Genomic DNA, 25,012 nt, shown 5'->3' on the forward strand with positions numbered 1-25,012 from the left:
GGCAGGATGAGCAAACCGTAGTTTGCACTGGAGTTTTCCAATTCTTCACCAAGGAAGGAGACTCATTGCTCTTGGATCTTTGAAACGGATTTCTCTCTCTCTCTCTGTGGTTCTTTCAGGAACTACTGCTGTCTTAAAGGCCGTGTAAACTAAAATGAAGACTCCTCTCCCATCCCTGGGAAGGATACTTTGGAAAATATGGAAATCTGCCTCACAGTATGCTGGGTGCGTGACTGCCTGCTTTCTCAGAACCTCCCTTTGTTCAAAGCTCATTGTCTCTCTCACTGGGACCTTGTGAAGTGATGCAGTTTACACGGAGGTGTGGCTAATGGAGTAGTCACTAACACTTACATGTAATGTATTTGTTGTTTTGAAGGGACGCGGGTAGCGCTGTGGGTAAAAGCCTCAGCACCTAGGGCTTGCCGATCGTCAGGTCGGCGGTTCAAATCCCCGCAGCGGGGTGCGCTCCCGCTGCTCGGTCCCAGCGCCTGCCAACCTAGCAGTTTGAAGCACCCCGGGTGCAAGTAGATAAATAGGGACCGCTTACCAGCGGGAAGGTAAACAGCGTTCCGTGTGCTGCGCTGGCTCGCCAGATGCAGCTTTGTCACGCTGGCCACATGACCCGGAAGTGTCTGCGGACAACGCTGGCCCCCGGCCTCTTGAGTGAGATGGGCGCACAACCCCAGAGTCTGTCAAGACTGGCCCGTACGGGCAGGGGTACCTTTACCTTTACCTAATTGTTGTTTTGCTGCTGCCCTTATTGGCTCTTGGCATATGGAACCTGCCAAGAATACGGCCTTTAGAAAAAGGTGGGGTGGTTAGAAATGCCAGAAATAAATAAATAACGAGGGACAAATAAGGCCACGACTACTCAAGACTGGAGTCGTCAGTACATCCCTTTCTAGGCAGACAGTGCAGTCTACACCGCCCCCCACCGTAGGGAAAAAAACGGTATCACTTCAATGCTTTTATTTATATAATACATACTCGCACAAACTCACAAATACTGTACAACCCACCCCTTCCCTGCCCCACTGTACACCCCCACCCCCCGCCTGTGTGATTTAATGCAGACTCCCTCTGTACAACAAACCCCACCCCACCCCAAACCCCTTCTTGCACACTGCCCCTGGCCTAGGTGTCTCCTGGTGTGCTGCCACTTCTTGCCACACGATGGCGACATATCCGAGCCCCGAGTATGTCCTCCTGGCGGAAGCGCTGCTTCCTTCGCAGCTTCCGTGCACCTGAAGGTGGTTTGGATGGCAGCCCATTGGTTAGGAAGGCAGAGGCAAGCCTTGTGGAAATTGTCATTTCTGGCGCTCCACCCCTTACATATGTAGCTGTCCAAAGGTGGCAGCGTTTGTTCCGTTTCTGTTTGTTTGTTTTCAATCCCAACCGTTATCCTTGATCATGTGGTTGAGTTCAATGATGTACTTGCCCTCCTTGTACTTCTGGCTTGTCTCGAAGGCTTGCTCCTGCGGAACGAGAGAACGAAAGCGTGAGCTTCCTTTAAGGCAGCGTGTGAGTCTTTTGGGGAGAAGGGAGTGGGGGATGCCAAGCGAGACTCACATATTTCCATCCAAGCGTGGTCTTGCAGTTCTCGCAGTAGATGTCAGCCACGGCATGCAGCCCTGTCAGCAGCACCCGCTCCTCTGCTGGGCCACATCCAACATTTACCCTGCAAGGGGGAAAAGAGAGAGGGTGTTGGAGCCCCTGATGCTTTCCTAGTCTGAGTTTCACCTTGTCTTTAGATCAGTGACGGGCCTCAATCTAGGCAGGTATTGGCCAGGGCCCACAGTTCAGTTCTGCTTGCCACAAACCGCCCCCTCTGAATAAACCCAGCCGCCTTCCTGACGTTAAGAGTTGGGGAAGTGAGTGTATTATCCCCACCTTGTGCCCTGTGCTTCTGAGGCGCTTCCAGTGAACAAGCCCACGCTATGTATGGCAAAATGAGAGAACAGTCATAAACCTGTCTCCGGGCTGCAGCTTTTCAAGCTATAAGTGGGAACTCACACAAGGAAATGCTCCCCAGACAAGGAAAAGGACACTCTTCCACTGGAAAGCATCACACCTGAGAGCACAAGCTTGTAGAGCTAACATTTTAATATAATAATAATAATCATAATTTATTATTTATACCCTGCCCATCTGGTTGGGTTTCCCCAGCCACTTTTAAGACCACATAAAGGTTTAGGGCTGGTTGTTGCTGGCTGCTTCAACCTTGTATGTAGCTGTCTTTTATAGTTTTATGCCTTAAGTCTGCTGCTCCCCCCCTATGATACTCACACAGAGTTGAATAAATATGCCCGACCTTGGCTTCCTTGGAAAGACTGTAATGACGAGACACAAAAAACAGGTTGAAAAAAGAGAACATATCCAGAGGGATAGACACGGTGTTAGTTACGGCAAACAAATGACAGCAAACACAAAAGGGAGTCCCGTGGCACCTTAAAGATAAACAGACTTCTTGTGGTCTTAGCAGCCCTAACTAGCAGACTTCTGTTCCAGCTGCATACCTCTCCCCCCCCCCCCCGCCCCCACTGATGGTCCTTAGCCTCAGCCCTGCTTTCTCAGCTCCCTTCTGCATTTCCTTATTTGTTCTCTGGTTTGTTTTCAGGCACACCCCACCTCTCCACACTGGATTCTGTGTAATGATTAATCAGCCAGCAGCTCAAACTTGTTGACCTTGCAGTATCTCAAGCACAGGAGGGTGGAGATGGCAGCTGAATGTTAGGCTCAGGAAAGACACACCCCCCCCACTCCCTGTAAGCTGCCCACCTAAATTCTCCCCCTTCTCTGCCTTCATTCTCCACTTCTGACCGGCGGCCCTCTACTTCTGAGCACTGGGGAAGTCTAAAATAGTCCCTGCTTGTTAACTGTAGCTCCCTAGGATATGATCTCGCAACTGGCAAGTGTTCTAATCCCTCCCCTTCCTTACTGAGCATTTATAAATTGCTCACCAAGGAAAAGCTTCTAGGCCTATAGCCTGGCCCACTTGGGAGGTGAGCCTTGGTGATTTCCCCAGAATAACCTGGCCCAATTCCAGGGCTCTAGGCAGTGTAAGGGATGGAGCATATAGTGCTGTGGGTTTCGACTGAGATTTCTCATGCTGGAGTTGCGGCAGTAGGTAAAATATTACTCCAAGGGATCAGAGTTCAAATCCTGTGCCTGCCACAGTTTGCATGTGGCCTTGGGAAATCCACACTGTCCTGGACAACTGCAAAATGTGAATGCTTCCTTGTGCTAATGTGTTTTTACCCGGTTTGTTGATTTTGTTGTCAAGTGACCCCCCCTCACAGTTGCTGTGAGGACAAGCAAAGATAAAAGATCGTAAAGGCACACTAAAAATGCTAGATACATGATCGCTGTCTGATTATTGAGAGGGGGCTAATATCAGCAAATCAGAGTAGGACTCCCTTTAGTTTCCTGACCCTTTCCCCCCAACTTTTATGTTATCTCTTCTTCCTTCCTCCTCCTTTTGACTAAGATCAAGTGTAGTAAACCAATTGACGGAGGAAAACCAACCCCTCTGGTGCTGAGAGCTGCCCCCCTCCCGCTATAGCAGTGTGCCAGGGACTGTCCCACCCCCCCTTTTCACCTTGGAGATGAGATCGTCGTGGTTGGCCAGGTGTGCCCGGCAGTGCACGCAGCTGTAGCGTCGGTGGCAGTTGTCCAGGTAGGCTTGGAAAGTTTTGGGTTTGGACAGCCTCACCATTGTGGTGGGGTCACGCAAGTGGGAGAAGCTTCAGGGGAGTTGTGAAGAACCAGAAGTCCCTAGTGTGGGCGGTGGCGGGAGGAAGCCCCCCGAAAGCCCTAAAAGAGAGGGAGCAATGAGAAAAGGGTTACCAAGGTATGGACAGGCTAGTGAGTGGAGGGGAGAAACAGCAGGGAAGTCAGGGTGCCTGCTTCTTCTTAGCCCTGGGAGCCAGCCAAGTTCTGCCTAACCGGTCTGGTGTCTAAACAAAAACAGTACCACGTGCTTTCCCTCCCTAGGCAGCTTCCTGGAGGCTCAGCCTGTAATTAACCCCAGGATGTAGGTCAACTCTGATCATCTCGTGATGAAGCAGCAGTACCAGGAATAGAACCCAGGTGTCCTAGCTCTTCCAAGCAGTGCCTCTCCAAAGAGCCTTCAGTTTGTGGCCTTTCTAAAATCTCTGGAGCCGTGGGTGCGACTGCCAGGACCCAGGAATTCCGGGCTTTCCATTCTCTTCATTCCTACCAGCCTTCACCAAGAGATCTGGGAGTTTCTGGCACATTGTCAAAGAATTTAAACAAACTGACGTGTTCTGCTTTCTCTTTGGTCGAGTGTACCTAAGTCCCTGTTTTAGAGATGTCGGGTGGCGCTGTGGGTTAAACCACAGAGCCTAGGGCTTGCCGATCAGAAGGTTGGTGGTTCTAATCCCCACGACGACAGAGTGAGCTCCCATTTCTTGGTCCCTGCTCCTGCCAATCTAGCAGTTCAAAGGCACATCAAAGTGCAAGTAGATAAATAGGTACCGCTCCAGCGGGAAGGTAAACGGCGTTTTCGTGTGCTGCTCTGGTTCGCCAGAAGCGGCTTAGTCATGCTGGCCACATGACCCGGAAACTGTACGCCAGCTCCCTCGGCCAGTAAAGCGAGATGAGCACCGCAACCCCAGAGTCGGTCACGACTGGACCTAATGGGCAGGGGTCCCTTCACCTTTACCACCTACCGTGGTCGGTTGCTTTATGTCTCCCCAAGCAGACTGGACTTGAAATGATTAATTTTATGAAAATCTTGGGAGGTGGGTACGAAATAAGGGTAGATGCACAAGGAGGCGAAAATGTACAAAAGGAATCCTTGTTGGGGGTGGGGTGGGGACCTGATCAAAGGATGCTAGAAAATGTGCAGATGTGAAAAGATGGTGGGAGTGAGAGGTGGGTACCATGCAGGCGGTGGATGAGTGCTTAAGGAACCTACAGGAATTGCTGTTAAGGAATGCAGACAGTGAGGAGGCAAGGCAGACGGGGCGGGGGAGAAGAGCTGCAAAAAAAAAAAAAAAAAAAAGCAAACGGATGGAAGCCACAGATAAGCATGCTTAAGTGCAGTATGGAGGGAATGGTGTAGAAGAGGCAGATGGGTGCAGAACCAGAGGGCAGAGAAAACAGAAAATTCCAGCTGGAATGTGGAAGAAGGAGATATAGAAACAAAGCAGCCTGCGGATAAATGGGGTGGAAGGACCAGATGGGGAGAGGGGAGGCCAGCAGAAATAACGTGCCTTAAATGAACGGTGCATTGGAGGAATGGAGTGGGGAGGAAGGCAAAGGAAGAGCCCTTTGCAAGGGAGGGAGGGATGCTTGCTTTGCAAAGGGAAGTGGCTGGGGGGGGGGGGGGAGTCTGGAACATGGTATGGGGGAGGGAAAGAGAGGCAGTTCCTTGAAAGGAAACAAACCAGGCAAGGGAATGCTGAGCTGGGGAAAATGGAGGCTGTAGCTCCACATCTTTGCAAACAAATAATACTGGGAGTTGAATTGAGAAGGTTGGGGTTTTTTTTTTGAAGGGAAGCAACATTTAGGGTCACTCTATGATGCAAAAGACCCGGCGCCCTCCAGATTTCCCATCCCCTCTTTGCTCTTATTGCAAATTACTGTATTGCTCTGGTCTCCACCTCCTGTATAAGTAGAAGACATTCTGTGTTTTTCCTTGTTTAGGGGTGGGGTAAAAGAAGAGAAAAAAGTGCTACAATAGTGGCTCAGAGGAACAAGGTGTGTGCGCAGAGATCAAACAACTGGAAGAGGAAATGGTAAAGAGAGGAGAGGTGGTAGAGGCAAAACTGAAAGGAATGAAAAAAGGGAGGTAAAAGAAAGGGGTTTTATTTTACATCTGGGATACAACCTCAGTAGCCCCCTCCCCAATTCTCTGTGAAAATTTTCCCCAAACTGTAGAGAAATTCTAAACAAAAAGGTTTATCTCATTACTGCAGAGCATACGGTTGGTAAAGGGGCAGCCTGTGATTTAGATCCTCTTCTGTGCAAAATACAGCATTGCCCCATGGGCAGTGAAAAATACCAGCTAACAGGTAGGCATTTTATTTAGCAGATAAATGTGTGGTTGACCATCTGCTAGATACAAATGATAATAAAGTAATCTAGGTTCCACTTTGATGATCAAAGGCGCTCAGGATATGAACAAGGGTTCAATTTCCATAATAATGCACTTTACACATTGACCTAATCAGACAATGGGGACTTTCTTTCACATGGCAGAAAACAATGGACCACTACATGCAAACGCAGTACAATGCGAAGGAGGAGTTTCTTAAGGTGTTTTAATATGGAAGCCTTGTAAATAGGTACGGTATATTCGATCCCAGGGCCTGTCTTGACCTTGGTCTCTTCCTTTTTAGGGCAGAGATGGCAGTTTCCACATTAAATTTGGGCTTGGCCTTAAACCTTGCATTCATATTTTCTATAGTAATGAAAAGTAAGACATGAATGTGGGTAGGATACAATATTTAAGCTATCTGTTTCTTGTGAAAATATGTTATACAGCATGTGGTTCAAGAAGAAGGGAGGGAGGGGTTAATAGAATACTGGGGAGGAGCTTCTCGGGAAAGAGGGAGGGGCCATGACTGAGAGGGTAAACCAAGTTAGATATTACAATGCAGTTCTGTGCCTGTTTACTTGGAGGAAGCCACATTAAGTTCAGTGGGGCTTACTTCTGGGTAAGTGTGTATAGGATTGCTGCCTAGGTCTCCCCACCCCCCCAAAAAAAATCTATTACAAAATATTACCAATGTACAAAATGTACATTTAATAATATCCTTATCCATTAAATACAAAACATGTAATGTGCATGCAAAAGGAGGGAAGGTGGAAAGAGCGGGGTGTCTGATAACAGTTTATAAACATAAGGCTTGAATACTCATTAAGTGAAATTTCTACTTGGATTCTCTGACAAATGAAAATAATGCGATTTTCATTCCGTAGGTTAGAAGTAGGCAACTGTTGCTAAGTTTGCCAATTTTAGGTAAATTTCCTACTTGACCCAATCAGCCAAAATGTTTTTCCATTACTTGTAATGATGGAAACATGAATACAGTATAAAATATGAATACAGTATGATAAAATAAAAATGTGATGGGCAGAAGACTCTCTCTCTCTCTCTCTGTGTGTGTATCATACCTTTATGTCCCTCAATATGAAAGATGTCAAATTTGATCTCAAGGCTAAGTAGTGATGAGGAGGGATCTATTCAAATTGAAAACGTGTCAGATATCAAAATTTCAAGCTGGAAAAAAGGGAAATTTCCTTTATTTGGCTCATCTAGCTCATCATCCTGGCTCCTGGGAAATACAGAGAATTACATGTTCTCATAGACAGTTAGGATTCCATTTGGCACCATGCCTCTAATCAATATTGCGCTGGCAGTGTATTCTAGGGGCCAACAACAACACAGACCGCTCAAGACATAAAGGGTGCCATTTTATCCTGAATGAGAAGATCTTGAAAATTAAGAGCCTTTGTCTATACAGTATAGTGTTTCCTTCCCAGTAGAGGCTTTTTTTTTTTAAGGATGTAACAGCTCTCTTGAAATCCAGTACAAGCAGGGGGCATACTTTCACATTAGGAAAAATGCCCCCTTTTGTTTCTAACATACTCTAGATCATTTATGTAGTGGGTCAAAGTGCAGGCAGGCATTACTAAAACAATGCGGGGAAACATATTACAGGTGCCTACTGCAAGGAGGAGCAAAATAATTAATTACCGGCTGGAATGTCTTCCATCCCTTGTTATTCACCAAACCTATTTGTATCGGTCGGATTATTGCACCACGATTAGGTGCTTACAATCTCCCACTGCAGTCACTCACCCTAAAACCCGATTTCCCATTAGAGGTAAACACTCCCCGGCGCCCGCAAAACCGGGATTCTTGGCACCTTAAGGACTAGCAGATTTATTGTGGCGTATTGCTTCCAGAGCCCACTTCGTCAGCCACCCTCCACCAAGCTCACCTGGCAGAAGACAAATGCCGAAGAAGCCCGTCTTTGATGGGAGCCCCTTGGCTTCCCCGAGGCCCGTCTAGGTCAGGGCGAGGGTGCTGGTGCGGATTTTGGGTGGGGGGAGACACCCCACAGAGAGATCTGTGGCCCCCCAGAAAAAGCTCCAGCTGGAAGTCTAGACTTCCTCTTGTTTACAAACCAAAGCCGAGAAACAAAGGTGTCTCCTCCCCTTTTTTCCCTCTCCCTCCTCCTCTCTGCGGGCTTTCCCCCTATGCTCCTTCCTCTTTCTGCTCAGCCAATGAGGGGAGAGTATGCAAATGAACTGCAGAACTTTTAGAAGGGGCGGGGAAGGGAGTAGAGAAAGCACATAATCTGGCACGTATGCTGGGGGCGGGGCGGGGCTTGCGCTGCGTGGGGCTTTGGTAACAGGGAGTGCCCCTGAGCCTGTGCAGAGTGCTTTCCCCTCGTTGCGGGGAGCAGGAGCTTAGAAGGTTTCAGACCAGGAAGTGACTGTCAGGGGGCTGTGTGTTTTTGTTTTTCGGTTACAGATAGGTAGCCGTGTTGGTCTGCCATAGTCAAAACAAAAAAAAGATACGTATCTGAAGAAGTGTGCATGCACACGAAAGCTCATACCAAGAACTAACTTAGTTGGTCTTTAAGGTGCTACTGGAAGGAATTTTTTTTGTTTTGTTTTTCGGGAAGTTGCCTCTTGGCACAGATAAAACATCACAGCATATGGATATGGTATTTAATACTAGTAATAGACTTTTCGGGACGCGGGTGGTGCTGTGGGTAAAACCTCAGTGCCTAGGACTTGTTGATCGTAAGGTCGGCGGTTCGAATCTCCGCGGCGGGGTGAGCTCCCGTCTTTCGGTCCCTGCTCCTGCCCACCTAGCAGTTCGAAAGCACCCCTAAGTGCAAGTAGATAAATAGGTACTGCTTTATAGCGGGAAGGTAAACGGCGTTACAGTGTGCTGTGCTGGTGCTGGCTCGCCAGATGCAGCTTGTCACGCTGGCCACGTGACCCGGAAGTGTCTTCGGACGGCGCCGGCTCCCGGCCTCTTGAGCAAGATGAGCGCGCAACCCTAGAGTCGGTCACGACTGGCCTGTACGGGCAGGGGTACCTTTACCTTTAATAGACTTTTCAGTGTGGATTTCTCAGGAGGAGGGGAATGGGAACTGGCCATTGTCCAGTCATAGACAGACAGCTTTGCTTCTGGAACATTCCAGGCTTAGTCCCTGGCGTCTCCAGTTTAAAAAAAGGATCAGTCTGCAAGTGATGGGAAATATCTCTGCTTTCTGAGACCCCAAAGAGTCATTGCCAGTCAGAGAAGACAATACCAGGCTGAATGGGTATTACACAAAGGGAGTAACCCTGTACACAAGAAGGTGAAGTTAAACTGGAATAAAGTACAATTGCCCATTTGGTATAAGGTGCAGCTTTATACACTCACAACAACCCTGAGCTAGTGGCTATGCTGACACACAGTATAACCCAGCAGAATTTGTGGTTGAGTGGAACTTGAATCTGTTGTACTTCTAAAGTCCTCAACATGCTTTTGCAAATAGGCACAAATGTCTTCTGCCAGGGAGAGGTAGCCATGTTAAGTCTGTTGCAGCAAAAACAGCTTGTGCCTTCTCCCCTTAATAAGTTAGTAAACTTTCCTATTGTCCTTCTTCCAGTGCATACGGAGTACTTTTTCCATTGCAGCAAGCATTTTAATTGAAGTTTGACATAATGGTTTGAACTGATCTTTAATTTTTGTATTGTATCTTTGTAAACCGCTTAGAGACTATTGTAGTCAAGTTATATATAAACTGCTTGAATACATAAATATATTTATTGTGGCATATGCTCTGATGAGGCACAGTCCTATTTGTCAGGTGCATGAAGTAACTACTGGCATGGGGAAGTTTATATGCACCCCTGAGTGTGTGTAATTTACCGGGGGGGGGGGGGGGATTCCAACAAGAGGAACAATTAGTTTGTGCAATGAACTTCTCCTCAGGATTTGCTGAGACCTTAATTCCGCAGTGTCAAAATTCTGATTACATTACTTTCCAGCTTCTCATTGATGTCATAGTTTTGTTGTTAATCTGTGGCAGCAAAAAAAAGGTCCTTAGGCACCTTGAAACCTAGCTTGTTTCTTGGGGCAAAACCTGTAGGCGAAGGAGAACCCACTTAGTCAGATAGTGGCAGTGGACAGAGGATGGTGGCTTTGTCATATTGCTGTCCAAGCATAAGTTTGAGCATATGGAGCTGTCCTGTACTGAGACCATTCATCTGTGCAACCCAGTTGTCTGCTCTGGTCTGGTTGTGGCTCTGCAGCGTCATTTCACGTTTTTATTTTGCCATCTCTTGTACTGTTTAATTTGCATAGCTGAAGTTTACTGCAGCAAGTATTTACTCTGAGGTGGTGACTAATGTTGGAGAGACCGATGTTCAAATCCTACTGAGCCATAAAGCACGCTTTGCAAACATGGGGCCCAAGCCCTATCTCTCAGCCTAATCCTACCCCACAGGGTTGTTGTGAGGTGGGAATCAAGCACCCTATCCTGAGCTCCTTGGAGGAAGGGCTAGATAAGAAACGCAGCTTTACATGGGCTGTCTTATACTTTTCTTGTTACTTCTTGTGGCATGTTCTAGTTAGGATTATGTGACTTGATCTATAATGGGACTGATGTGCTGAAGATACAGTGGTACCTCAGGTTAAGAACTTAATTCGTTCCGGAGGTCCGTTCCTAACCTGAAACTGATCTTAACCTGAGGTACCACTTTAGCTAATGGGGCCTCCCGCTGCTGCCGTTCCACCGGAGCACAATTTCTGTTCTCATCCTGAATCAAAGTTCAAAACCCGAGGTACTATTTCTGGGTTAGCGGAGTCTGTAACCTGAAGCATCTGTAACCTGAAGCGTCTGTAACCCGAGGTACCACTGTACTGTATTAGAGCCCAGGGATTGGAACAGATGACCACTGGATTTTCTTCAGCCCCAAGAGTCTGTCTACCATGACTCTGAAATTGGGCAACAATTCTGTGGCAGCAGGACAGCCACAGAATCTTGTTTCCCACAACCATTCATAGCAGAGGGTGCCTATGTTCTTTCTCTCTTTCTTGGACTGTTTATGTTTGTGTGCATTGGCCACTTCTTATGCATTAACTTCTCAGGGCAACAAAGCATCCCTGAAGCATTCAGGATGGCAAAGGAGGAGTATCTAAAGAGCCAGCATTGTCCAGTGGATTAAGGGCAGGGATGTGTAAGGTAATAGTGGATAATGATAGTGGTCGTTGTGGGGCAACCCAGCCTTTAGGACTGAGTTAGGGCTCAGCTAGAGAAACCTGTTTTTAAAAGGTTGGGGTTCAGCACTGAAACATGCAAGCTGTTAATGGATGCCTCTGAGCATGTGCAAACTGTATTGCCACTTTCTTGCGGTAGCTGAGCCCTGAACGTCTGGGACTAGGACTTGGGGCTTCCAGTTCAAATGGCTAAGTTGACTTCAGCCCTGGACCACTATAGAATCCGAGCACTGAGGTTGACTCAGCTCAGAGCAGGAGGCAGAAATGGTGGCTTTGGCTAGAGATGAAATTAAGGCAGTCGTATTCCTGTGTGATGTCTGGGAGAAGGCACTTCAGCATGGATTGAGTCTGCTCTGACCAGTCCTAACTCCACCTTTGCTAAGGTGATTTCAGTCCATTTCTGTTTTAGCATTAGTAAGTGTTGTGAACACAGTCATTTAACTTTCCTTAGTTATGAATCTTTGCGGGATTAAATGCTATATCACGCCTGTGGTGATTGGTTTTTAACATCTCTTTCTGACTTTAAAGATCATATAAGAGTGTTGGGGCATGAGAGAGCAAGGACGTGTGACATGTAGGATGGGTGGATGAACTTGCAGGAAGTAGAAGACCAGAGATGAGGTTGTAATTGGTTCCTGGTTCCAGCCGCTTATTGTTAGCTAGACACAGGTTTCTCATGCACACACTCTCAAGAGTCTTGTGAATCAGGCTCTTTGGACATTGGCAACAGAGTGTCTTGGCAGATTTATCACATAGGCCTTAACCTGAGGGTGCTTATTGAAGATACATACAGTGAATCAAAATGTACACATTTAACATGGGGGATAACTCAGGAAATAATGCATATCTGTTATGGCAGATGGGGAACAAAATGTACACCTTTATTTGGTTGGAGAGAATTAGCTAATTAATTCTAACCATGATTGAACCAACACATATGGACATGGCATAGATGCAAGAAGAAGTAAGTCAATTAAAATAATTGACGGTGCCCAAAAATAACTTTTGAAGCAACAAGTGGGGACTCGGAGGACCAAGTGAAGAGAAAGCACAGCAAAATAACTGAGTCAGGCTTGGCAGTTCTGCTTGGCAGCAAGAGTGGTTTGCAGCAAGAGTGGTACCTAGCAAAAGAACAAAAAGTGGGCTGTGAAGCCCATCTTTTGTACACTTTTGGACTAAAAAGCTTCAAATCACATTTCAAAGCTTCAAATCACATTTCATTGGTTACTGAAAATTTATATCAGGTGTCAAAGGCCAGAGCAACGGTGTGTCTTCAGACGTACCTCTGTGGGGAGGGAACCCCACAACCTAGGAGCTGCCACAGATAATGGTCTCTCTCGAACCCCCACTCCTGAGCCCCTGAGTGTGGTGAAACTGCCAAGAGGGCTCCTTCTGCTGATCTTAACACCCAAGAGCATCTGTAGGAAAGGAGGCAGTTTTTCAGACATTTGGGGCCTAAGTCATTTAGGTATTTAAACCCACACTTCCATTTTCTCCTGTTGCTTTCCCAGGGAGCAAATGGCAATCAGGTTTTCCCCGAATTGCTGTTTGTTCCAGTTCATTGCTAAAGAGCAAGTTTTGCAGGGGAAGGAGGAAGGGCAAAGGCAAAACCACTTGGACCCGTGGTTTCTGAGCACAGGGCAAGAGGAAGTGTGGACAAGCCCTGATTTGATTGGGCTAGAAATAAACTTGGCAACCAATACAGCTGTTTAAAAACAGGGGTTGTATGTGATCTATACAGAACATCAGCCAGTAACCTGTCTGCTGTGGGCTGGCCCTGTTTGCCTGGTTCCAGGTAGCAATCAAGCCACTGTATTTTTGTACCAATTGCAGCTTCTGAACATTCTTCAAAGGCAGCCCCACACATCATGCATTCCCATAATTTGGGGTGTGAAAACCTCTCCAGTCATAGTGTGTAGGACTCCTCCCGATCATCTGTTTATAGGGCATTCATCTTTATTTGCTTGCAAGCATTTAGACATCATCTTATAAGCCATTCATTCATGACACACTTGTCAGTGCATTTCCCTGTCACCTTAATAGCTACAGAAAGTGTTCATTTTAAAGTGGATTTGTTGCTTTACGGCGACAGAGCCCTTTAATCCACTTTAATTGCACACACCGAAATTCCCCGGTATAGCAAAATACTGACTCTATCGGCTCGCTGGTGTATTGGCACGAGGACATCATGCTTGAGCACAAAAAGTAGTTTTAGCCTGGACAGCTGAATGCTCCCTGGGCTTCTGATGGAAGCTTTGTGAGTCGGGATGGTTTAAAAGCTCATTGCGTGAAACAAGGATGTGCGAACTTAAGTTCCTTAGTCAAGCTGCTTATGTACATGTGTTGATTGGAAACCAACCTCAAACCTCCTTACTGTGTACATATCAGCAGTTCTGGGGAAGAGTTCAGTACCAGCAAATGCAAAGCAGAAGCCACAGCTAGAAACTTGTATTGTCACTTGCTGCTTGTCGGTAGTGCCAGGAATGTGCCCAGGGAGGGTGGGGACTGGTGGCAACAAGCAACACACCCACCTGGGAAAACATGTTAGCTTGCCTCTCAGCTCCGCTCAGCCTCTGCTGACACCAAAAAGCACAGAGGAAAATGAAAGCTTGTCTTAAGAAAGAAAATAGCGTAAGCTCCCTGAGCTGTGCCAGACACATCTATTTATTGCCCAAAGCATCCAATTCCTGCCCATAGCTGTCAACTTTCAGATTTGAAAATAAGGGATCAGCAGCCTCACCTGTCCCGGGGACAGTCTACGGGATATCTAACAATCTGGGATAGCAGCGGGAAGCAGCGGGAAATGGCACTGGAATAAGGGAATTTCCCGCAAAAAAAGGGAAGGTTGACAGCTATGTTCCTGCCTTGTCTCTCACAGCATCAGAAATAGGGGAAAATCTCATTCATTTCGCTAGCTTTTCCTAAATCTTTCTCCATACTCAATATTGGAGAAGAGATTGAAGTCCTGCATTAAAATGGTTACACATTCTTGCAGATGACTGACGTCACTTGTGCTTCTTTGTGTGGCATATTATTGAGGGTTTTTTGGGGGTGGGGGTGGGAAGATGGAATTCTAGTTTTTGTTTTGCCATGGACTGGGGAAGAAGTTTGGGAGAGTTGGTAGTTTCCATGAATGGTCCTGGAATAGTCTGGGAGGTACTTGGAGATCTCCGTCTCTATAGCTCCAGCACCAGCAACAACAGAGTCATTATTGATTGCTCTCCTACCAGTCATGATGGCATTGTGGAGAGGACGCACCATCTCCGCCATGAACTGCTCCATCCTCCACGCAGGATTATCATGCAGGTCTTAGCCTTTGGGCAGTCTGTGAAGAAGTTGTACCTGTCTCCTCAAAGAGGTTGCAACGCCCAAGGAAATAATCGGTCAGGGAATTTACACTGGTCTGGATAGATCCACCACAGGCCCTCATGGTCCTCTTGAGATCTTCTTCAGGCACTTGGCCAGCACAGAACATGTCCCGGTCAGCAAAGTACTGGGTAGCCACGCCACCAGTCGGAAGCTTGGAGAGGATGACTTTGGCCCCTGACTTGTGGAGCTTATCAAGCTCATCGTACAAGATGCTTCACTTGGCGTCCACGATGGCCTGGTAATCCTGCACAGTGTGGACTCTGACTTCAGCATTGTCCTTCTCCGCCTTGAGCTCCAGCTCAATGTTGAGCAGAGCGATCTTGGGGGACTCATACCTCTTGGGCTCATACTTCTCAAAGCCCAGCATAAGAGAAGGTCTTCTTGAAGGCAACTCCTGCCTCCAGTTGGGAATCCACCAAGGGCTCCTTCCTGCACCTTCTTGATCCCAATCACTTTGATCTGCAGCAGCTCGTCCAGCATCATGATGGCATCTGTCACCATCTTGGCAAAGAACTCTTTCTGGTGGGAAATCGGCTTTGAGCTCAAGGCTGTGCTTGCACACTTCTTCAGCAGGCTCCACAGTGCCTCTTGGTCGGTCTTCTTGATCTTAACGGCAATCTTCTTGATCTTATTTGCTGCCAGCAGGGTTGCAGTGTGGAAGGCAGCGATGATGATCTGGGGGTGCAGCCCTTCTTCCACATAGGGCTTGATTTGCTTTCAGAATTCAGCAGCTAGAAGTGTAACTGAAGTGGTGCCATCGCCAACCTCGGCATCCCATGATTTGGCAGTGTCCACAAGTGTCTATGCAGCAGGGTGTACCACATCGAGAAACTTCAGGATGGTGGCGCCATCATTAGAAATGGTTTTAACCTTTAAAGCCCTATACGGCCTAGGACCCTCGTACCTATGGGACCACCTCTCCTGGTATGTCCCACGGAGGACCTTAACAGTCTTCAAACAAAAACATCTTGGAGGTCCCGGGCCACAGGGAGGTTAGACTGACCTCAACCAGAGCCAGGGCTTTTTTGGCTGTGGCTCCAATCTGGTGGAACGCTCTGTCACAAGAGACTAGGGCCCTGCGGGACTTGACATCTTTCCGCAGGGCCTGCAAGACAGAGCTGTTCCACCAGGCCTTTGGCCAAGGCACAGTCTGACTCCCCTCCTTTGGCAATCCTCACAGAACTCTAGCCCAATGGTTGCCATTAATTTGAAATGATTTTATAATGAAATGATTTTAGAATGTTGTATTATTTTACTGTTGTTAGCCGCTCTGAGCCCAGCTTCAGCTGGGGAGGGCGGGATATAAATAAATTATTATTATTATTATTATTATTATTATTATTATTATTATTATTATTATTATTGCTTTGCCTCTGTCATCATCAATGAGCTTGTCCATGCCCCGAGGTCCGAGAGGTCTGGCCGGCCTCTGCAATGACTTGGCAGGCATTGATGTTACTCACAAGCTGAGGGATCCGCTGGGAAGTGTCTGTGCCTTCCTTCAGCAGGATAACAGGCATAGGCAACATCTTTGCGGCAGCCAGGTTGCTAACGGCCCCTCCCCCATTTCTTCTTCTTTTGGGATCTTGTTGCTATAATCAAGAAAGACTAGAAGCGCAATATACAAATTAAGGTTTTCAGGCGTCTGCAAGCAGGGCTGTAGCAAATAGTGTGCTTTAGCGCAACTGTGGGCCAGATAAAATCCTAGATAAAATCCCCATTTCTTCTTCTTTTGGGATCTTGTTGCTATAATCAAGAAAGACTAGAAGCGCAATATACAAATTAAGGTTTTCAGGCGTCTGCAAGCAGGGCTGTAGCAAATAGTGTGCTTTAGCGCAACTGTGGGCCAGATAAAATCCTAGACACTCTACACATACCTTGCTCATTCAATGAAAACACAACACACTACTAGTAACAGTAAAGTTTACTTGTTTCTTATTTTACCCCCACCCCCAACAAAATGTCTTGTCTTCTCTTCTGACCTCACACACCTCTCCCCCTTTTCCAGTCAGGAGCTATTCTCCCACATTGCGGATCATTCACTGCAAAGGGGTGGGTGAGCGTCTAGATACTTCCGGAGGAGGGTGGGATAATCGGTCATGACTCCGGAGACTCCATAGCTAAAGGCTTCCTCAAAATACTTATCCTCATTCAAGACCCAAAGAAGAACCTATACGGAAACAAAGAAGAAGAGATGACGGGTTTGAGTGTGGAGCCCTTAGTTGTTCCAGCTGATCACTTATTCATGCAGCTATTAATTCAGTCAACATTTTCCCTGCAAGCAGGATGTTGGTGGTGGAGGAAAAGGCACAATAACTGCTTTGCAGTCAGCAAGATGCTCTTTCTGGGAAGAAGAAGAAAACTTCCTGGTAAGGAAAAATCATAAGGATGACTTTACTGATTGGAAAACACAAGATGGTTGCACTAATGCCACAGGCATCTGAGAACCAATATAGAGCGGGTTGTGTGAGCTCTGAGGGAGGAAGTTCCTGCTTGAGATTTCGTCTCAGTTATGAACTTGTTAAAGCGCCATTCCGTCGCATGCCATAAGCACCACTAAGCTTTCAAGTACGCATGACACAAATCTGGCAACATGTGTCTCAAATATGCTACTGTTTCTACATCTCAGCTCCCTACCTGAAATGTGGGAGTAATGAGCTACTTTCACAAGGCTGTAGTTGCAACTACAGGGGAGGAGGAGAGCTGAATTAATCTGTTGCAGTAAAGCAAAACACACATACACCCATCCACCCACACCCCCCCCCCACACACAGAGGCTGCATATTTGCACTATGCATGCATTTAAAAGACATGACTTCCCTAAAAGAATCCTGGGAAGGAACTGTAGTTTATCCCCATAGAGCTATTAATGTCCTAACCAACTACAGTTCCCAGGATTCTTTGGGAGGGCGTAATGTGATTTAACTAGATGGCATGCAATGCAGCCAAAGTCAGGTCTTTAAAATACCATAGCATGCTTAGGAGGAGGATATAATCCATTTTTTAAAAACCTGATTTAGACACCCCTTGCTGCCTAGGAAAGGGACACAACCATTTATAAGCACACTCTCAAATCCTAAAACAGTGAAAGCCATGATACTTGCTGAGGTAGGTGAAAGCGCTGGGCACACCTCTCTCAGCTATCTACCACCCAGGGTTGTTGCACATATAAACATGAACTATGCAGCTCTTTTTCCTGAACACACAAGAATACTCTATTAATATGACTCTGTGCCTCTTGGGTGAAGTGTCAGCACTATATGTAAATATAGCTAATAGTGATATTAAGAAGTCAAATATCCCTCTTCCCCTTGCCACCTATTGCAAAATACTTAAATACCAGGCTAAAGCCTTCTAGCTCAGCCTTCAGCAGTTTCTGCTAAGGAGGTACTGTAATTCCTGATTCCTCCAAGTTAATTTACCTGTATTCCTCTGTCTTCCAGATGCTTGAAAAGCTTTCTCCGCATGGTCATCCTATAAAAGAAAGGAAAATATGATGGGGTATATCAGGGCAGTTCAAGTGGTAAAATTTGGGGGAGGGAGAGAGAACAAGAGAAACTTCCCCTTTGCCTTTTGTGATGGCCCCCTTAACAAAACCATGACCCACTATGACCTAAAAAAAGAAAAAGAAAAAAGAACAGCAGCTAAAAGTGGAGAGGGGGGAAATCAGTTGGGTAGGTCATGTGGACCTCCCTATCCTGATAGTTTTGAGCATCAGTCAGTTCTCTAGATGAGAGATACAGAAGAGGGAAGCAGCAGGTGATGAAATGGGTCAGGTTTGGTGGTGAGCAGGCTTCTTAAGAACTGAGCAGGTAAAGTATTGCTTGCTTTCACTCACTTGTGGGCAAATTTAGCCACCAGTGCTCCAAACCAGCCCTTTTTTACTGGAAAATATGTCCTGCAATTAAAGGAAAACAAAAAGGCAGCAGAGTTAACAGATCACTGAGAAGTCCTCATTTCCTGCCATTCCTCTTCTAAGCTATCAGCTCCAACACAGTTTCATAAAACCCAAGTCACTCACTCACTCACACCCACACCTTTTCTCAATCAGCACGACATTTAAATTAACTTAACTCACTTGTTATACTTCTTATAACATATAAATATGACATGGGGAAGGCCTAAGGGTACCCGGAAAAGCCTGTCGTGTCCAGCTGAACTTGAGTCTCACTCTCAGTTGCTTGGTAAAACTGTGCAACCTCAGTCTGCAAGCTGGGGCTCAAATGACTGAATGCTCCTCCAGTCCAAAATAAAACTTGGAATACTAAGGAAATGGCTAGGCTACAAACTTTCCCCCAATATATTAAGTTTCTTTCTATTTGTTAAAAAAGACTAGGTTTTTATTAATAGGTTATCCATTATATACAAAATTACAAGTAAATTATAGGATACAGAAAGCAGGAGGGATCTGGACAGCCCAGCTTGCAAGCCATTGTGGAAGAATTATACATCACACTTAGTTTTCACTTCCCTTTCCTTCATCCTAATAATACTGTTATATTTAACTGTGCAACCAAAAAACAGTTATAGAGGAATAAAAAATGTTTTGATAAGAGGAGAAGTCTCATGTCTATTCTAGCTTGGGCATAGTATTATTACTCAGTGAAAGAGGCAAATAGCAGTTAGGTTTCAAGAAGTACCGGTAATATTCTCTCTTTTTTGTACCTCTGGCCACCAAAAGTTGTTTGCTTAATTTGTGCGTAATTGCAGGTTCTCAGGACATATTAAGGCCATATGAAACAGATGGGACTTTGGCAAACCTCCAGTGCAGAGCAAAATCTAGCTTGGCAGTGGCAGGAATACTTTGCCGGGGTCTTTTTAAGTTTAAGAAGGGGCATGCTAGGCTTTCGTTGTTGTTGTTGTTGTTCAGATTCTGTTGTTTTATGAAGAAGCATCCCATCATGCAAGCTCGGCTGCTTAATTAAGTGCTGAGTTTTTTTAGAATCATGTCACTTCATCACTCATGTGGCTCCTAACAAGCTGTTGGTACAATGTTTTTAACTGGTCCTCAGTACCTCACCCCCCGCGTGAACTCACTTGGACCTGACTTTTCTTCCAGAGGTACCTCATTCCCTGTGTTTGGTTGGACCTTACTTCCCTTCCAGAGTCAGTAATAATCATTTCCTTTCCCACCCTTTCTGGTCCCAGATTTAGAGAGAGAAGTTATGAATGTGCATGACCACCAACATCCAAAAAACCAATGGATATCAGTGCCTGCATATCAGTTACTGAGAGTCCAGTGGATAATCCGGCTCTGTCAGATAGTCTAAATCACACCAGTTGAGTCCTAACTGGATCAGACCGAAGGTCCACTTAGTTCAGCATCTTGTTTCCCAAGAGGATCAGCAAAATTCCCACAAGCAGGACATGAAGGCAACAGTGACTGGTACTCAGAGATATTCTGCCTTCCAACAGGGACATTCCATTTAGCCATCATTCCCTCTGTTCTTGATGTTAAGGTGTGAGTGCCGGTGCCTATGCGGCCAACATAGCAACACACACAAACACAAACACAAACACACGGAAGTATCAATGGGCTTGTGGAGCCCTGAGATTTGCAGATGGACAAAACGTCTTGGAAAAAGACTTCCAGTTGCTGATCCTTACACCAGGAAAACTGCCCCTCTGAACCTTTACATTTCTTTTCACACAAACACACACGTACACCTCCCCCAGCTTCTGTCACCTGTTCATAATGGAGGGCAATGGAAACTCAAGGAAGGTTTCTTTCAGTGGCACAAACGGCAGGATCCCTACGTAGTACAGGAGAAGGATCGTGATGCCACGTTTAATGGAGAAGATGTAGGGCATCTCTGTGTTCTGGGGGATGGGTAAAGAGGAGAAAATGAGGTGAGGGTTTTGTGGTTTCTAGGCTTGATAGCCAGGAAGAAATACGGAACATGTTGTCATCACCCCCACTGATTCCTTCAGCTCATCTGGGACATATCTGTGGGTATCATACATCTGCACTGCACACTTGAACTGGTTTGGACATTTATCTTCCCCCAAGCAAGCCTATGAGTCGTAGGGTTGTCAGAATTCCCTGTGGGAGCTCCTGATACCTTGCACAGATGTACATCCCCCAAGGTCATTGACAGAGGAACCTGGCAGCTTAACAAGTTGGAACAGCGTAGGCAAAGAAGCAAACAGAGAAAGCAGGAAGCTGTCTCCTAGCCATGCCCTGATTGATTTATTATGGCATGTACTTTTGACCCATGCCTCGTTTTTTATTTATTTAATTTTTTTGCTATATGAAAGAGTCTTGTATAGTCTGAAAACCTGCATTCTGTTCTACAGTCAGAAACCTGGACCAATCAAAGGCATTGCCTCATTTAACGGTGCCAGCATATCAGTTACCGAGAGCCCAATAGCTGTGAAGGTGGATGAAAAACTGTCAATAACATACAGCTGCACAGCATTTCTTCAGTACTTTCCCTTCAAAGGCGGCCCAGATGGTGATGTGGGAGCGATCGTATTCTCGGACAAGATCTGCTACCTGTGCGCAAGAGGAAGAAGGCAGAGCAACGTGGATTCAGTTAACAGGTTTTTCTCAAAAGCACTGACTTTCTGTAGTTGCCTAAGTCCTGGAAACTGAATGGAAGATCGTTGTGGGAAGGCACAGATGGTCTCTCTAGTTGCCAATCATTGGTTGTGAGCTAAGTGTCTGGACCAGGGCAGTCTATTCCACACAGTCCAGCCCTTCAGAGGTTTGAATTAATTTCAACTTGGTAGTTGACTACAAAGATCAGCTTCCTTACAAATGTGGCTGAGTTATATGACTGGGAGGGAAATCCCAGGGAGGGTAGTATCCATGTTAGAGCAAAAACAAAAAATGAGTGTTGCATAGCACCTTAATTGCAAGCAATTTATTGTAGTGTTGAGTTTTTGTAGACTAGAGCCCACTTCATCCAAGGATGCGTCTGATGAAGCTTAGTGCCTAGTCCCCAGAGGTTTGTGCTACAATAAATTTATATTTGTCCTTAAGATGCAACGAGACTCCTTTTTATGAGTGGGAGAGTGAAAATGTGGAGATAGGAGAGCAGCACTGATGTTGCCTAGGTTAGTATAACCCACTATAAGGTGTGATGAGCTGTGTGTCCCTGATTAGGAGTAGGGTGAGCTCTGAATATTGAAAGGGGAGATTAGCAAAAATCTGGATCGTGACCTAGAATGAAGATGTTGGAAAGTAAAGAAGCGATAGTAGCTTGTTGCCCCCATACCTTTCGTATGAGTTCGTCGCTATCCTCTTTGATTTCTAGATTGACCGGTACTCCAGGGAATTTCTGGAAAACCTCCTCCAAGCGTGGAATCCGGTGGTCTTTGCCATGGGAGTAACGTCCTGTCGGAAAGGGTGGCTTATGCAGCAGGTGGAGCATACTTTGCTGGTGCACAACCCCACCACACGTGAGCACCCCAAACACAGCACCCCTCAAACCAAAGCAGCTCTACTCCTCCTACTCACCTGGGGAAAAGGTCACCTCCAGAGAATCCTTATAGGGTGGCAGATCCTATGGGACACAATTAGGGTAAGGACTAAGGAGCCAGGAGGACACCTGGGTTTTCTTGGGAAGATGTGGGATTGGGGGGCTTAGAACATAGCTTGGGGTAAGGACCCCTGGGTTCTTTGGGATGGGGGCAGGTCCTGGGTTTAGAGCCATTGTCCTCCAGCAAATGGCTTCTAGGCACATGATTCAGTCACCTGCAGGGGAATTGTAAAAGGGTAAAAGAGTATTGGGAAATGACCCATAATGAATTGCGGGGGTGGGGGGTGGGATGTTTAAAAGTACTTTCCTCAAAAAACCGGAATCTTTTCTGTTGGGGGTAATTCAGACTGAAATTCCCAGGTGTCAGAAAAGGTTATTTATGTATGCCACTACTGCAGCCTCTGTTTTGTTAGCCAAAAAAAAGGGAAAACGAGTGAGGTCCCAACCAAAGAAGAATGACAACTTAAGTTGACGGAATATGCTCAGCTTGCAGACTTAACTTATAGAGTAAGAGAACAAGAAGATTGGAAAACATTTATTGAATATATGGGAAATAACTGTGTACAGCTGAAAGCGCTGGCAGCATTAAGATAACTTCAATAAGTTTTGATGGATGTAATAATGAAATACTGAATGGTTTAGTTTTTGTAAAATATGGTTGATGATATGTAAAATGAACCATGGAAAGAGAAGAAGGGAAGTCATTGATATCTTAAGGATGTATGAAGGAAGACTTTAAATTGTAAAACAGAAAATGTAATTAAAAAATTATATATATATATAAATTATTCAGCCACCTTGCCAAAGCTAAGCAGCTGAGGGTCTGGTCAGTGGCTGGAGGGGAGACCACCTGGGAACTCCACATTCACTACCTCATCGTCCTTCCTTCCTTCATTTAGAATTATGTACAAACTGCGTAATCAAAGAGCTCTCTGTGGGCCACATAATAAAATTGTAGATAAACCATAGCTAAAATCCACGATATTAATAAGCAAATACACATAAAATAATTATAAAAACACAGATACGATCAGATTTTTTTAAAAAATGAATATGGGTTAGGTTAAGTTCTCTGGATGGATAGGCTTGATGAAATAAAGTTTTCAGTGGGCATCCAAAACAATATAGTATGGGCCCCTTCTAGTTCTCAAGAGGCAGGGAGTTCCAAAGACAGGTGCTGCCTTGTGTTCTAGCGCAGACAGAAAGAGGGACGCAACTCTAATAAATATCACAAATAGTAATGAATAGGGGCAGGGTACGTTGCAAACCTTATAGTCCGTCTCGCTGATCTTGATGTTATGCCCTGTTTGGCGTTCCAGGTTGTCATCATGGGACACAACCACAACCCCATCTCTTGTCATGTGGCAGTCAATCTCCAAGAGGTTTGTCCTCTGGGTCAGTGCGCTGGAAGGGCGGAGAGAAAGATCAGCATGGGAGGCTGGATGGCTGTAGCAGCAACATCAGTGCAAGGCAGGATGGGGTGTAAGGGGGGGGGGGCAACACTCACTGGCTAAAGGCTCCTAAAGTGTTCTCAATCTCTTCTCCAGCACCTGAGAAGAAAACGGAGATGTTGACAGAAGGCAGGCACTCAGCTTCCTAAGGGCTGGCATGGCATTACCCCATTCCCATTCCAGGGACACCAAGTGTCTGTTCTTTTTGTGATCTAGGAATGCAGCATTGCAGGTCTAGAGAACTGGAGCAGAAACAAAGACATCTGCACCTGTCAGAACTGGGAGAGTGGGAGGGCTAGCTGCTAGGAATTACGGCTTCGCTCTCTCAGCCCTGGCTTGCTGCAGCACGCCACCCCTCCCCTCCCAGACCTCTGTCATTGCCCCCCCCCCCCCCCGCCAAGCGAACATCCTTGCAGAACTCACCGCCCCGGTGGGAGACGTGCCGGCATCGAACAGGAAACCTGTGTGGCTTGTGGAGCAGATGTGGCTTCTTTCTCAGGCAGTGGGATGTCAGGGCATAGATCCCAAGGGCAGGCAGCCCAAAGAGGAGTAGCTGGAATCCCATGGCAGTGGTGGAAAGAGGCTAAAAGTCCTTGGCTTGGTGGGCGAAGGCAGGAGAGAGACGTCAGGCTCAGCCGGGGCCCGCTGAAGTCTCTGGAAAGTGAATGATGCTCATGGATTAGGAGCAGAGCGGAGGGAGGAGGGAGCCCTTCAGGTCCTCTGGAAATGGAGTGAAATCAGGTGGGTTGGAACCCCTGAACTCCTGGGATCTTCCTGATCAAATGCAATGTGTGATAGAGAGCAGGACTATCCTGGCCGGGAGTGGCTGGATAAGCAGGTTGATGTGATTTTTTGAGGCACTGGAGGAGGAAGGGGGAAAAAAATGAGGTGTGGAGAAGACAGAAACTTACTCCTCCTCTTTGCCTGTCAGGACCTCTCTAATCTTGCACCTGTTCACCCGCTTGAATGACTGTACATGTGCATATATAGAGGCGCGCACACACACGCACACACACATCATGCTCCTGTCCCCTCCCCTCTTAATGCCAACCTGCACATTTTAAAGACTGCCACTCCCTTGGGGCAAAGAGCAATTTTCTTGGCAGCCGAAAGTCAGGAAGGTGCTCTGGTCCTTCCTGCTTCGAGCCACTTGACCTCATTCCTTTCTCCTCGACTTCAAGAAGAGATTGCTAGAGCCCTTCCCTCCCACCATGGCAGCAGGTCTCATTCCTAAAATTAAATAAATAAGGGCCTTTGCTAGATGTGGAATGAAATGCATTTTTTATATATATAAACAGGTTGGCGTCAGTTAGGGATTCCTCTCAGTGCAAAAACTAACTCCCGAAAGGGGCTTTCCCTCAGGATAGCAGCAAAGAGGATTAAGGGGTTAATTTCCTCCTCCGTGTCTACACTGATCTATCAGCTCGCTCCCTGTCTCCTTCCCCCAGTGC

The 25,012-nt window shown here is 46.4% G+C and overlaps 3 protein-coding genes and 1 pseudogene across 4 annotated transcripts in view; 1 reads left to right on the top strand and 3 right to left on the bottom strand.

The window, feature by feature from the left end:
* Window positions 1–25,012, top strand: part of CORO1A (coronin 1A) — a 79,588-nt gene that overhangs the window by 9,700 nt on the left and 44,876 nt on the right. The gene's annotated exons all lie outside the window — the stretch shown is intronic.
* Window positions 1,379–8,184, bottom strand: YPEL3 (yippee like 3). Its single transcript, XM_028702782.2, has 5 exons — window positions 7,974–8,184; window positions 3,599–3,813; window positions 2,287–2,330; window positions 1,570–1,678; window positions 1,379–1,475 (listed from the first exon to the last, which is right to left on the bottom strand). Exons 2-5 carry the CDS (start codon window positions 3,713–3,715, stop codon window positions 1,386–1,388), a joined length of 360 nt encoding a protein of 119 aa, XP_028558615.1. The 5' UTR covers window positions 3,716–3,813; window positions 7,974–8,184; the 3' UTR covers window positions 1,379–1,385.
* LOC114583242 (T-complex protein 1 subunit eta-like) lies at window positions 14,237–16,155 on the bottom strand (annotated as a pseudogene).
* GDPD3 (glycerophosphodiester phosphodiesterase domain containing 3) lies at window positions 16,533–24,503 on the bottom strand. Of its 2 annotated transcripts, XR_003703422.2 has the most exons (11): window positions 23,985–24,503; window positions 23,618–23,660; window positions 23,379–23,514; window positions 22,089–22,134; window positions 21,847–21,965; window positions 21,033–21,122; window positions 20,313–20,446; window positions 18,465–18,524; window positions 18,197–18,239; window positions 18,049–18,100; window positions 16,711–16,796 (listed from the first exon to the last, which is right to left on the bottom strand). XR_003703422.2 is itself a non-coding variant. In XM_028702779.2 (10 exons), the coding sequence occupies exons 1-10, from the start codon at window positions 24,124–24,126 to the stop codon at window positions 16,662–16,664; spliced, it is 957 nt and encodes a 318-aa protein (XP_028558612.2). In that variant the 5' UTR covers window positions 24,127–24,503; the 3' UTR covers window positions 16,533–16,661. The 2 variants fall into 2 exon arrangements, 1 of the variants encoding a protein (XP_028558612.2); XM_028702779.2 differs by lacking the exon at window positions 18,197–18,239 and having other exon boundaries at window positions 16,533–16,796.

The sequence above is a fragment of the Podarcis muralis genome, chromosome 13 (assembly GCF_964188315.1).
Source record: "Podarcis muralis chromosome 13, rPodMur119.hap1.1, whole genome shotgun sequence".
NCBI classification, from domain to species: domain Eukaryota; kingdom Metazoa; phylum Chordata; class Lepidosauria; order Squamata; family Lacertidae; genus Podarcis; species Podarcis muralis.